Source organism: Colobus angolensis, unplaced genomic scaffold (genome assembly GCF_000951035.1).
Source record: "Colobus angolensis palliatus isolate OR3802 unplaced genomic scaffold, Cang.pa_1.0 Scaffold8, whole genome shotgun sequence".
Taxonomy (NCBI): domain Eukaryota; kingdom Metazoa; phylum Chordata; class Mammalia; order Primates; family Cercopithecidae; genus Colobus; species Colobus angolensis.
Window position 1 is genome coordinate 12,591,934 of NW_012121820.1, and position 13,187 is coordinate 12,605,120.

At 43.7% G+C, this 13,187-nt stretch overlaps 1 protein-coding gene across 3 annotated transcripts in view; it reads left to right on the top strand.

Annotated features, from left to right (window-relative positions):
- Nucleotides 1-11,503, top strand: part of ZHX3 (zinc fingers and homeoboxes 3) — a 119,632-nt gene extending 108,129 nt beyond the window's left edge. Inside the window, exon 4 of one of the 3 annotated variants that reach the window (XM_011929041.1) lies at nucleotides 8,448-8,825. In XM_011929041.1, coding sequence (XP_011784431.1) covers nucleotides 8,448-8,458 — 11 coding nt within the window. In that variant the 3' untranslated portion in view covers nucleotides 8,459-8,825. Of the gene's footprint in view, nucleotides 1-8,447 lie in introns of all 3 variants that reach the window. The other 2 variants (XM_011929039.1, XM_011929040.1) reach the window with 2 other exon arrangements.
- The last annotated feature ends 1,684 nt before the right edge of the window (nucleotides 11,504-13,187 follow it).

Sequence of the window (13,187 nt, forward strand, 5' to 3'; positions counted from 1 at the left end):
CAAAAACAGAGTAATCACACTTTGAATAGATTATCCAAGACAGAACACTGGAAATCACAGAAAAGAGACAGGAAATAAGGAAGGAAAAAGAAGCAAGGCAGCTTGTTCAGCTGGGATTGGTGGGGAACTGAGTGAGACCCCCCAGCATGGGGAAAAGTTAAGTGAGAGACCCTCAGTGGTCCACATTTCTACCATGAAAGGATTCTGCAGTTCTAGCCATGGGAGAGCTCCTCAGCCCTTGCAGTCCCTGAAATTTAACATGCGAGGTGTCAGGAGATAGTTCAATGGCACTACTCCAGAAGGGAGCTTGCACTGGGTCCCCCACACTTCCTGAGAACTAAACAGCTACAGCAAGATGCCATTTAAAGCCCAGTCCCCAAAAGACTGTACACTGTCCTGGAGTCCCTGCGTGCCAGGGCTGAGGTGTAAGAGAACTGCAAACTGTTTTCCCCAGAGCTGAGGTGCAAGTGACTGTGAGTTACTGCAGCTGGGGCTGAAGCACTATAAGGCATATGCTCTTGCTGTTGTGGCTGAGGCACAACCTTGGTGCCAGCTACCATAGCAGGGGCTGAGGCACCAGTGCCACTGGAGCTGAGTGAGATGTGAGTGGCACATGCATTCCCCACTGGCCAGCAACCCCGTGCTCCTCAATGGAAGGCAGTAGTACAACACTGCCACTCCCTATCCAAGCATTCTGAAGGTGGCCTAGGGATTGCCCTGCCCCTGCCCACCTTGGTTGGCAGCTGCACACATCAGAGGGAGCCTGAGGATTAGACTGCCCAGCCTAGCCCACTACCATTGGCACCTGAATGCTCTTTTTGGGTGCCTGAGGTTGTTGGGGCTTACCCACCTGGCTACTACTACCTGTATGTACCACTTGTGGGCCTGGAGAATGGGCTGCCCAGCCTGTTGCAGCCACTGCCAGCACAAGCACATATCACTTGGGACCCAGAGGGTCATTTCAACACTGTCACTGCCATCTCCCATGCCACGCCAGCTGCCCAGGGGCCTGAGAACCTGCCCACATGCCTGGGAACTGCTGCCACTACTGACATCCGAGTAAGGCACCTGAAAGCCCAAGAATCAGCCTGCTTGGACCCACTAACACTGGTGCCATTGTATGCTGCTCTGGGGTCCAAAGACAGGCATGCTTAGCCCACTGCTGCTACCACTGGTGCCTGGAGAATGGCCTACCTGGCATTCCAGTCCTTAGCAAAATTTTACCATAGCTTCCACTAATAACTACTGAGCCACTGAGGAAATCACAGACACCACTGAGGCTATTTATAGCCAAAGAAATCATGCAGAGACTACACTACTGCACATACCAAGGATCAAAGCCAAAGTGTCCTACCCAGCAGACACCATAGATACGTCTAGGAAAAAGTCCTCCCCTACAAATGGAAATGCAGAAAATTGGAAGAAGCAGCTGTTACACTGGATGTGCAGATATCAACATAAGGACACAAGAAACATGAAAAAGCAAGGAAATATGACACCTCCAAAGGAACACAATAAATTTCCAGCAATAGATTCCAATGAAAAATAAACTCTCAAAATCCCAGAAAAAGAATTCAAATTTTTGAGTGTAAGGAAGCTCAGTGAGATGTAAGAGAATGTGAAAAAGAAATAAAAACAATTTGGGAAATGAATGATAATTTTTATCAAAGAGATATGTGTCATAAGCAAATTCTGGAACAGAAGACTTCATGAAACAAAGTACAGAATACAATTGAAAGCTTCACGAGGTCAGGAGATCGAGACCATCCTGGCTAACATGGTGAAACCCCGTCTCTACTAAAAAAATATACAAAAAACTAGCCAGGCGAGGTGGCGGGCGCCTGTAGTCCCAGCTACATGGGAGGCTGAGGCAGGAGAATGGTGGGAACCCGGGAGGCGGAGCTTGCAGTGAGCTGAGATCTGGCCACTGCACTCCAGCCTGGGCGACAGAGTGAGACTCCGTCTCAAAAAAAAAAAAAAAAAAAAAAAAAAAACAATTTGAAAGCTTCAACAATATATTAGATCAAGCAGAAAAAAAAAATCTTAGAGCTGGAACACAGGTCTTTTGACATAACTCAGAAATAAAAAAGAATAAAGAAAAATGAGCAAAGCCTTTGTGACATGGGACACAATAAAGCAACTATATATCTAAATTATTGGGATCCCAGAGGGTTAAGAGAAAATGAAAGAGTGAGAAAACCTGTTTAATGAAACAATATTAATAGGTGAAAAACTTCCCAAATCTCAAAAGAGATTTAGACATCTAGATATAGGAGGCCCTGATAGCCCCTAAACAGATACAGTGCAAAAAGGTTTTATCCATGGCATATTATAGTCAAACTCTCTAAAGTCAGATGATTCTAAGGACAGCAAGAGAAATGTGTCTAAGCAACTATAAAGGAAGCCCCATCAGACTAACAGTGGATTTGAGCAGAAACCTTACAGATCAGGAGAAAATGAGATGATATATCAACAGGGCTGAAGGGGAAAAAAAGTAAGCCAAGGATACTATGTCTAGCAAAATTATTCTTCGTAAATGAAGGAGAAATAAAGTATTTCCAAGACAAGCAAAAGCTGAGAGAATTTATCACCACTAGACTGGCCGTACAAGAAATGCTCACAGGAGTCCTAAACATGGAAGTGAAAGCACAACATTTAACATCATGTAAAACACACGAAAGTATAAAACTCACTGGCGGGCCGGGCGCGGTGGCTCAAGCCTGTAATCCCAGCACTTTGGGAGGCTGAGACGGGCGGATCACGAGGTCAGGAGATCGAGACCATCCTGGCTAACCTGGTGAAACCCCATCTCTATTAAAAAATACAAAAAAACTAGCCGGGCGAGGTGGCGGGCGCCTGTAGTCCCAGCTACATGGGAGGCTGAGGCAGGAGAATGGTGGGAACCCGGGAGGCGGAGCTTGCAGTGAGCTGAGATCTGGCCACTGCACTCCAGCCTGGGCGACAGAGCGAGACTCCGTCTCAAAAAAAAAAAAAAAAAAAAACTCACTGGCAAAGCAAAGCAAACACACAGATGAGGAAAAGACTCAAATGCTACCACTATAGAAAACCACCAAACTACAATGCCAAACAAAAAGGAACAAAAAATACATAAAACAATCAGAGAACAACAGTATAACAATAATAGAACCTCACATGTCAGTAATCCTTGGGTGGGCATGGTGACTTAATGCCTGTAATTCCAGCACTTTGGGAGGCCAAGGTGGGCAGATCACCTGAGGTCAGGAGCTTGAGACCAGCCTGGCCAACATGGTGAAACCCCATCTCTAAAAATACAAAATTAGCCAGGCATGGTGGCACATGCCTGTAATCCCAGCTACTCGGGAGAGGCTGAGGCAGGAGAATTGCTTGAATCCAGGATGCAGAGGTTGCGGTGAGCTGAGATTGCACCCCTGTGCATCAGCCTGAGCTACAAGAGCGAAACTCTGTCTCAAAAAATTATCATGTGGCATTTTTACCAGAAATGCAAGGATGGTTTAACATACACCATTCAGTAAATGTGGTACATCACATCAGCAGAATGAAGAGCAAAAATTGTATGGTCATCTCAATAAACACAGAAAAAGCATTTGATAAAATTCAACATCGCTTCATGATAAAAAAAAAAAAAAACACTCAGAAAATTGCATAGAAAGAAGATAGTAAAGGCCATAAATGATAAACCCACCGCTAATATCATATTGAATGGGGAAAAACTGAAAGTCCTTCTTCTGAGAACTGGAACATGACAAGGATGCTCACTTTCACCACTCCTATTCAACATAGTACTGGAAGTTCTAGCCAGAGAAATCAGGAAAGAGAAAGAAATAAAAGGCATCCAAATTGGAAAAGAGAAAGTCAAATTGTCCCTTTTTGCAGATGACATGATCTGATACTTAGAAAAACCAAAAAGACTCCACCAAAAATCTCTTAAGGCTGATAAGCAAATTCAGCACAGTTTCAGGATATAAAGCCAACATACAAAAATCAGAGTTTCTATACACCAATAATAAAATAGCTGAAAAAGAAATCAAGAAGGTAATCTGATTTACAACAGCTACCAAAAATAAAAAAAAGATACTTAGGAATAAATTTAATCAAGTAAGTGAAAGATCTCGGCAAGGAAAACTGTAAAACACTGATGAAAGAAACTGAAGAGGACACAAACAAATGGAAAGACATCCCATGCTTATGGATTGGAAAAATTAATATCATTAAAATGACCATACTATCCAAAGCAATCTACAGATTCAATGTAATTGCTATCAAAATACCAATGTAATTTTCTTGACAGAAGTAGAAAAAACCCTAAAATTTGTACAGAACCAAGAAAGAGCTAAAATAGTCAAAGCAATCCTGAGCAAAAAGAACAAAGCTGTAGGCATCACCTGACTTCAAAATACATCACAAGGCTATAGTAACCAAAACAGCATGGTATCGGTATAAAAATACACCCACAGACCAAAGGAAAAGAAAATAGAACACAGAAATAAAGCCACATATTTACAGCCAGCTGATTTTCAACAAACGTGCCAAGAACATGCAATGAGGAAAGGACATCCTCTTCAATAAATGATGCTGGGAAAATTAGATATCCATAAGCAAAAGAATAAAACTGGACCTGTATCTCTCACCATATACAAAAGTCAACTCAAGATGGATTAAAGATTTAAATATAAGACCTTGAATTATGAAACTACTAGAAGGAAACTTAGGGCAGAACACTTCAGGACATTGGTCTGAGCAAAGATTTTATGGCTAAGACCTGAAAAACATAACTAAAACAAAAATAGACAAAGGGGACTATATTAAACTAAAAGTCTTCTGCATAGCAAAGGAAATAATCAACAGAGTACAGAGGAAACATGTTGAATGGGAGAAAGTATTTGCAAAACTCTTCATCCAACAAAGGACTGATACCTAGAATATGTAAGGAATTCAACAAAAAAAATATTAAAAAGTGGGCAAAAGGCGGGGCACAGAGGCTAATGCCTATAATCCCAATACTTTGGGAGGCTGAGGTAGGTAGATCATTTGAGCCCAGGAGTTCGAGACCAGTGGGCAACATGGTGAAACCCCATCTCTACAAAAAATACAAAAATTAGTTGGGTGTAGTGGCACATACTTATAGTCCCAGCTACTCAGGAGGCTGAAGTGGGGAGATCACTTGAGCCCAGGAGGTTGAGACTGCAGTGAGCTGTGGTTGTGCCACTGCACTCCAGAACCTGGGTGACAGAGCAAGACCCTATCTCCAAAAAAAAAAGGTGGGGGGGGCTTGGTTGGGGGGCAAAAGACGTGAATAGATAATTCACAAAAGAAGACATACACATGGCCAATAGGTATATTAAGAAATGCTCAACATCACAAAAGGGAAATACAAATCAAAACTACAATGAGATATCATTTTATCCCAGTTAGAATGACTATTATTAAAAGGACAAAAAATAATAGAACTGGAGGTCATGTTCATTGGAATATTCCAGGCACAGAAAGACAAATACATGTTCTTACTCATACGTGGCAGCTAAAACACTTGATTTCATGGAGATAGAGAATAGAATGATAGATAGCACAGGCTGGGAAGGGTGTGAGAGTAGAAGGGGGAAATGAAGAAAGGTTGATAAATGGGTATAGACTTATAGTAGATAGAAGAAACAAATGTTAGTTTAATAGCTAATGTTAAATAGCAGACTAGCATGACTATGGTTAGCAACAATATATTGTATATTTCAAAGTAGCTAGAAGAGAGGACTTGAAATGTTACCAACACATAGAAATAATAAATACTAAGGTGATGGATACCCTAAATATGCTGACTTGATCATCACACATTCTGTGCATGTAAAAAATACATGTACCCCATAAATATGTAAACTATCAATTAAAAAAGAAAAATCCATCCTAAAGTTTATATAGAATCTCAGGGGACCCAAAATAGACAAAACAAATTGAGAAAAAACAAAGTTGAAGGAGTCACACGCACTTGATTTCAAATTGCACTACAAAGCTACAGTAATCAAAACAGTGTGGTACTGGCATAAGGAGAGACATAGAACCAATGGAATAAAATAAAAAGCCCAGAAATCCCCACGTAATGGTCAATTGATTTTTGACAGGGGCGCAAAGACCATTCAATGGGAAAAGAGTCTTTTCACCAAAAGGTGCTGGGAAAACTAGATATCTACATGCAAAAGAATGAAATTGTACTCTTACCTTGTACTATATACAGAAATTTACTTAAAATAGGTCAAAGAACTAAACAAAAAAGCTAAAGCTATAAAATGCTTAGAAGGAAGAAAACAGAATCCTTCCAGATTTTTGATTAGGCAATTATTACTTTTTTTTTTTTTTGAGACAGGGTCTTGCTCTGTTGCCCAGGCTGGAGTGGTACAATCAAAGCTACTGCAGCTTCAGACTCCTGGGCTCAAGCAGTCATCCCACTTCAGCCTCTTGAGTAGCTGGGATTACAAGTGTGCACACCTGACTAATTTTATTACTATTTTGTGTGTGTGTGGACAGGATCTCGCTATGTTGCCCAGGCTGGTCTTGAACTCCTGACTTCAAGCAATTCTCCCCAGCCTCCCAAAGTGCTAAGATTACAGGCACAAGCTACCCCATCTGGCCAGGCAATGATTTTGTATGTATGACACCCAAGGCATAGGCAACAAAAGAAAAAAATAGATAATTTGGATTATGTCAAAATCTAAAACTTTTGTGTTTCAAAGAACACTGTTAAAGAAAAGAACCCACAGAATGGGAGAAAATAACTGAAAATCATACATCTGATAAGAGATTTATATTCAGAATATGTATAGAGCTCCTAAAACTGAACAACAAAACCAATTCAAAAATGGGCAAATGATTTAAATAGACATTTCTCATAGGAAAATATACAAATGGCCAATAAGTACATGAAAAGACGAACATTAGGTATTAGGGAAATGCAAATGAAAACCACAGTGTGATACCACTTCACACTTAAGATGACTGTTACAAACACACACTCAGAGAAAACAGTGTGTTGGGAGGATGTGGAGTAACTGGATCCCTTGTGCACTGCTGGTGGGAATATAAAATGGTACAGCCCCTTGGGAAACAACTTTGTGGTTCTTTAAGAAGGTGAATATAGAATATTACCATATGATCCAGCAATTTCAATACACCCCAAGGACTGAAAACAGGGACTCACATATGCATGTACACCAGTGTTCTTAGTGGCATTATTCATAGTAGCCAAAAGGTGGAAACAACTCAAAGACTTACCACCAGATGAATAAACAGAATGTGGTATGTATACATACAGTAGAATATTATTCAGCCAAAATAGGAATAAAATTCTGATACATCCTACAACATGGATGGACCTTGAAAACATATTTGCTAAGTGAAATATCAAGACACAAAAAGACAAATATTGTACCATTCAGCTTACATGAGGTATCTAAAACAGGTAAATTCATAGAGATAGAAGGTAAAATAGAGGTTACCAGGGGCTATGGGGAGGAGGACATGGGGAGTTACTGTTTAATGGATATATAATTTCTGTTTAGGATGATGAAAAATTTCTGGAAATAGAATGATGGTTTCATGACATTGTAAATATATTTAATGCTACTGAATTGTACACTTAAAATTATTGTAATGGTAAATTTTATGTTATTTATATTTTACCATGGTTTTTTTCTTAAAGTCAACATGGAAATGTGATGAGTGGATTTGAATCACAAGCATTGGCTCCCCTCAGCTACTAAATCCAACACAAAGTGACATGTTGCTGTCCTTTGTGGGACAGAGCAGGAATGGCAGGGGGTGGCCATGCCATTGGCATTGTCCTCTTCTGTCTGAGACAGGTAACTGTGGGTACAGGAAGGGCTGGTCTGTTTATCTGTACCTGGTTTCTCATGGCTTTCTCAGCCAGCTGCAATTAAGGACCACTTCTGTATGAATCACAGATGATGGACCTCTTGGATATCGGCCTTACTTTGACTTTGACTTCAGGGTTGAAGTGAAGACATATGTAGAATACATATCAGAACTAGACCCAGCTGCTGTTATATTGGAACAGTATATTCTGGAGAGCCTGGAAGGAGAGGGCAGGATGAAGCATTTTAGGACAGGACTCCAGAGACACGGTGGTGGCGGAAGCCTGGGGAGCTAGGGGGATTTAGTGGGCCTGGAGAGGCCAAACCGCTGCTGCAGCTGCTAGGCCTAGGGTTTAGCGGGGTATGTCAGAGTCTGATGGCCTTACAAGGTTGAGCCAGCATCCTGTCCTTAACCCACATTCCCTCAGGCTGGAGGGTGGGGGAGTGGGTGGCAGAAGGGCATTGCTCATGGAATTAAGACGTCCTCAAAGCCAGTGACGCCACCCTGATACAGCAAGGACCAGGCTGCCCTGGGGGCTACACAGGTGGCAGCTGCCGTGGAGTGACAGGCATGTGTTTTCTTCTCAGAAACAGACTGAATCTGATCTGATTAATGTGAAGGACTGGCCAGTCTGGGAAACCGCCTGCCACGTGGAAGAGCCAAGCCCAACTCTGCTGCCACATGCTGTTCCATGCCTGGTTGCTGAGCACCTGGGAGAGCTTCCGGAGTCCTCGCAGACAGCCCAGAGCCTGCCGCTACCCTCGGCCTGTCCACCACCAAGCAAGCAGCAAGCAAGATGGGGTTCTCATCAGTTCTTCCTCCCACAATGTAGGACCTTTCCTTTACCTTCCAGTGGATAAAATAGTTCAGATTTCATAGTCATATTCATAGACACAGAATCAAGTTTTTAACATATATATCCACCTCTATATGTTAAATAAAACATCAGATTATCAACACTGTCATTACGTAGAAACTTTGGTTAGCCAAGCAGTGCATTGTCATTTATGTCATCTCTAAAAATGACCTGTGTCTGTTCTCTGGGGATTGCTGGGTCACAGATGCCCCTCACCTTCCACAGTCAGACAGGGAGGTTATAGACACAAAGCTGCATCTGGAGTCCCTTTGTGCCCCCTTTGTGTTCCTCAGTGAAGCAATACCTTTGAAGAGATCTCTGCTGCATTAAATGGTGACTGGCTACCTTTCATGCCAGGCTTGCTTTGCCTGTGGGCTACTCAGAACCTGCTGTAACCCTCAGCTCAAAAAATGGACTGGTAATGTGAGTAGTGTTGGATGCTTTACCGCTCTCTTTAGTTGTTACTGTAATTCTGCTTTTTCATGGGAGTTTGAATCGTGGACCATAACTTTTCAGTTATCAGATCAACTAAAGAAACATTTGTTGTTAAGCCTAATGTGCTGACCTATGTGCCTGCATTTTTTTTTTTTTTTTATCTAGACATGTTTGGAGTGAGAGAAATATGGAAAAAAGAAATGGAAGTCTGTAGCCACAGCCTGTAGATTTGACCTCTGCAGTTTTCAGAGCCCTTTCTCCACACTCATTTCAGAGCCTCCTATGGTTTGGGAAGGAATAACACACTGGCCCATTAGTAAGGGTGAAGGCTGGAGGGATTTGTTGACTTCTTGGAATTATCAGAGATAGGGTGGTCTTTAGCACAAAGACTTGCATGCAGGGATCCCTGGCAGAACACCCAGAATGCCCCTGGCTCCCACCCCCGTCTGGCCGGTGTGCTGGATGCACACCCGAGGGTGCTGGGCATCACTGGTCCTTGTGAGGATGCTTTTAAAGTTCTATATTTATATCCCCAAACTTGGAAACAAGAACTCTACTTTAGCCTAACCCTCATGTCCTTTTTTGAATTGAGAAAATTACAGGAAAGGGTGCCTTTGAAAATTAGAAAACTTGCTTACAGAGCTGTACTAAATGGTAAATCCTCAATTTCCCCAAGACCGGTTGCTCTGAGAGTAGCTGGTAAGGAGGGGCGAACTAAAGACCTGTCCACCTGTAGCTCCACTGACGTCTTAGAAACCACCTTCTTCCCAGAGTGCCAAGCCACAGGTACCAGGCTTCGTGGGCACAGATGCCTCCTGGGCTGGACTGGGTGACAGTGCTGGAAGACCCCAGAGAGAGGGCAAGGGCTTTGGGCAAGAAGCACTGGTGGTGGTTCAGGGACTGTCCTCCCCCACCCAGGCAACTGGACCTGGCAGGGCACCGTGCTCATGTGGCTCCAAGGACAAGCGTGGCAGTGGCCCCTCTGCCTTCTAGGAGAGGGCTGGCTTTGGAAACCAAAATCGTGTTCTTCTAAAGTGTCATCTTCTGCCCTCCCTGTCCCAATAGGGACCACATCTTATTTGTCTCAAACAGGGACTTGTGAATACTTGGCAAGTTTTGCAGCCTATTTTTGTATTCTTAATTTGGGGAGTGAAGATGTTTGGTCTCAAAAACCCTTGAGGAATTGCCAAGAGTGGCGAGTGATTGCTTTTCTTCAGAGAACAGACACTTGGAATTTCTCCTTTTAGTGTTTATATACGTGCAGATTAATTTATATATATATACACACACACACAGTATAAATACTCATTTGATTCTCATAAAACGTGCATCTGGCATGTGCAGTTGAGAAACTTGGTGGCACGTGGGTATTGGGGAAGTAGCCTGTGTTGGAGGGGCACCAGTGCACTAGGCGTCTGGGGTGGCCCAGGCCGAAGCCATCTCCAGGTGTCTGAGAAACCACCTAGTGCCTCACTCCAGATCCTGCTGGCATCACCTCCAGAGCCCTGCATGCACCGGCTGAAGTTGGTCTATGGAGAGGATTTTCTTGGTTACTTGTATTCACAGTTAACTTATAACCCAAACAGCAAAACACAGTTGGTGGACAAGTTCATGCAGGACCTAGAGTGACCCAGCCATGGGCACTAGCTCATCTTTCAGGTGGAAAAGTACAGTGCTGCCTGCCCTGGTATGTTTTTCTTACAGATGTTAGCCCTGCCCAACAGCCAGGGCTACACCACAAAAGGCAAGAATGCCCATGTTAAGGAGCCCAGCAGTCTGGACAGATCCTTCTTCCTCTGCTCTTGGATGAGAGTGAGTGAGTATGGTCTGGACCTTATCCTTGAAAGGTGATCAGAAGCGATGATGAGGGAGGCAGTCACCACGCAGGTGCTTAAAGGGACGTTGTAGGAGGTACTCAAGGGTTTGGGGGCAAAACCCTGAATGCAGCCAATCGTGCACAGAGACACACCCATGCTAGCCCATTGGCAGTGGGGGATGTGGGATGGCAGCAGCCAGGTATGTAGCCCTTGTCACAGGACAGCTCATTGTGGTTTTGCACACTGCCAAAGGGTTAACTTTTGTTGTTGCCTTCAGTAGAAGGCATTTGTGGGCTGCAGAGTTGAGAGGTGGGTGAAGTTAGTCTCTCCTGAAGGAAAAGCCTGTAAGAAGTGGCTAATCTTATCCGTTTTCTCTGTATGCAGTTGGACTCGTCAGAGATAGTAAAATCATCTTTTATTGTTTTTTGTTGTTGTTGCTGATGTCCTGTACCTGTTTGTTTTTTACATGAGGTTGTAGATCCGGTTCTCATAGGTGAACCAGATCATCATTCTGATAAAGGAAATTTAAATTTGATACATGTGCTTTGTATATTTTGATTACTTGTTTTCGTTTTTGACTATAAAGGAGCTTTTTTATTTTGGGAGGGGAGGAGTATCATTTCTGAGAATCTTGGGTTCCTGAAAACGCCCTAGTTGGATGGCTTGCCAGGGCCTTGAGGTCTGGCAGTGATTGTACAACTTAAAGCTCCTTTCTCTTGGCTGAGTGACAGGCAGCTGTTCAGGTGGACCAAAGCACCTTGACACAAGGACTCCACACTCTGCTCTCTAGTAGCACAAGGAGGAAGTTGGACAGAACATTGGGTAGTGCTTTGTGGGCTCCCACATGTACTAGTGGTCTCATCTCCAGCTGGCCTTGGGAGGCTGTCCCACCAGGAAATTTGTATATTCTCTAGCCTGAGATGTGGCCCTTGTGGGTTTTATCCTGCTCAGTCAGTGGCCTAGTGGCAGGTGCTGTGTTCTCTTCCTCTCCCTCCTGGCTCTGGGACATCTGTTCCTGGCTGCCTTTTACAGAGGAAGGACACTGGCCTTTCTGGTTGGACGCTGTGTGGATGCTCTCTGCTTGAGCCTCATAGTCTCTGGTCTTGTCTCTTCTTAGACCAGTATCCTCAGACTGGTGCAGCTTTTTCAGTTCAGATATCACACCCCAAGTGGATAAAGGCAACTTACAGGAGAGGAGAGCCAGCCAAGAAGAAAATTTTAAAACCAAACCTAGTTTGGGATTTTCCTAAAGTCATGTCCTCTTTTTTCTTGCTCAGAGTTTACCTGGGAGATTTCACCAGTTTGACTCACCATTTGCAGAAGACGTGCTTTTGTATTAAGCTTAAATTTTCACATGTCACATCCATTCTCAAGGTAGTTATATGCTGGAGAAGAAAAATCCTCTAGACACATGAAGGCCCACATAGTCAACTCTTCCAGGGCAAAGCCAGCAGCCCACCCAGGTCAAGTAGCCAGCAGGGCTCAGTTCCCCGCACTCCAGACATGGACCCTCCCCTTCAGGGTCTCTTGACCCAGCTTCCTTCTCTCCTTTTCCCTGAGAGCACAGACCTCTGTCACTCAGCCAGCCTGCCCAGACCACAGGGGCCATTCCCATGTAGCTTGGGGAGTACTTGATCTCTGAGAGGCTCCAGTGTCTGAGCAAGCAGGGAGTTGTAGAGCTCAAGCCTTTCTTCTGTGCTCAAGTCCCTTCCCCAAGCAAGGCTTCAACCTAATATACTCACCATGTAGTTTTCTCTGGCCATTTAAATGGGGCAGGGACATGGTTGGGCCATGCCACACCAGGGCTGGTGAGGCAAACAGTTTTGATTTTGACAGAGTGGCTGGATGAAACGTGGCAATCAAGGTGCTGCTTGGTTTGCTCTGAGTGCAAATGGAACCAACAGGTTTCTGCTGCAGTCTGTGTGTTCCCAGTGCCAGGTGACACCTGGAAGGGTAGGGCAGGGCTAACCAAGTTGTCTCTGAATTCACTGAGCATCTGCACTTAGTTGTGAAGTTAATGGGAGTACATAGAGTATCTGGCCTTGGAGAGGGGTTGAGAGCCTCCTTTTTGGTTCTTCATTCCTGAGCTCTTGCCTGCCCACAAATCTGACCTCTTTGAATGGGGGCCCAGTCCTTCATCACACTGAAGATATGACAGAGAAGTTTCTATTTAGCCCTAGATCCAGCAGGAGTCATCCATTCTAACTGCCCTGAAGTCT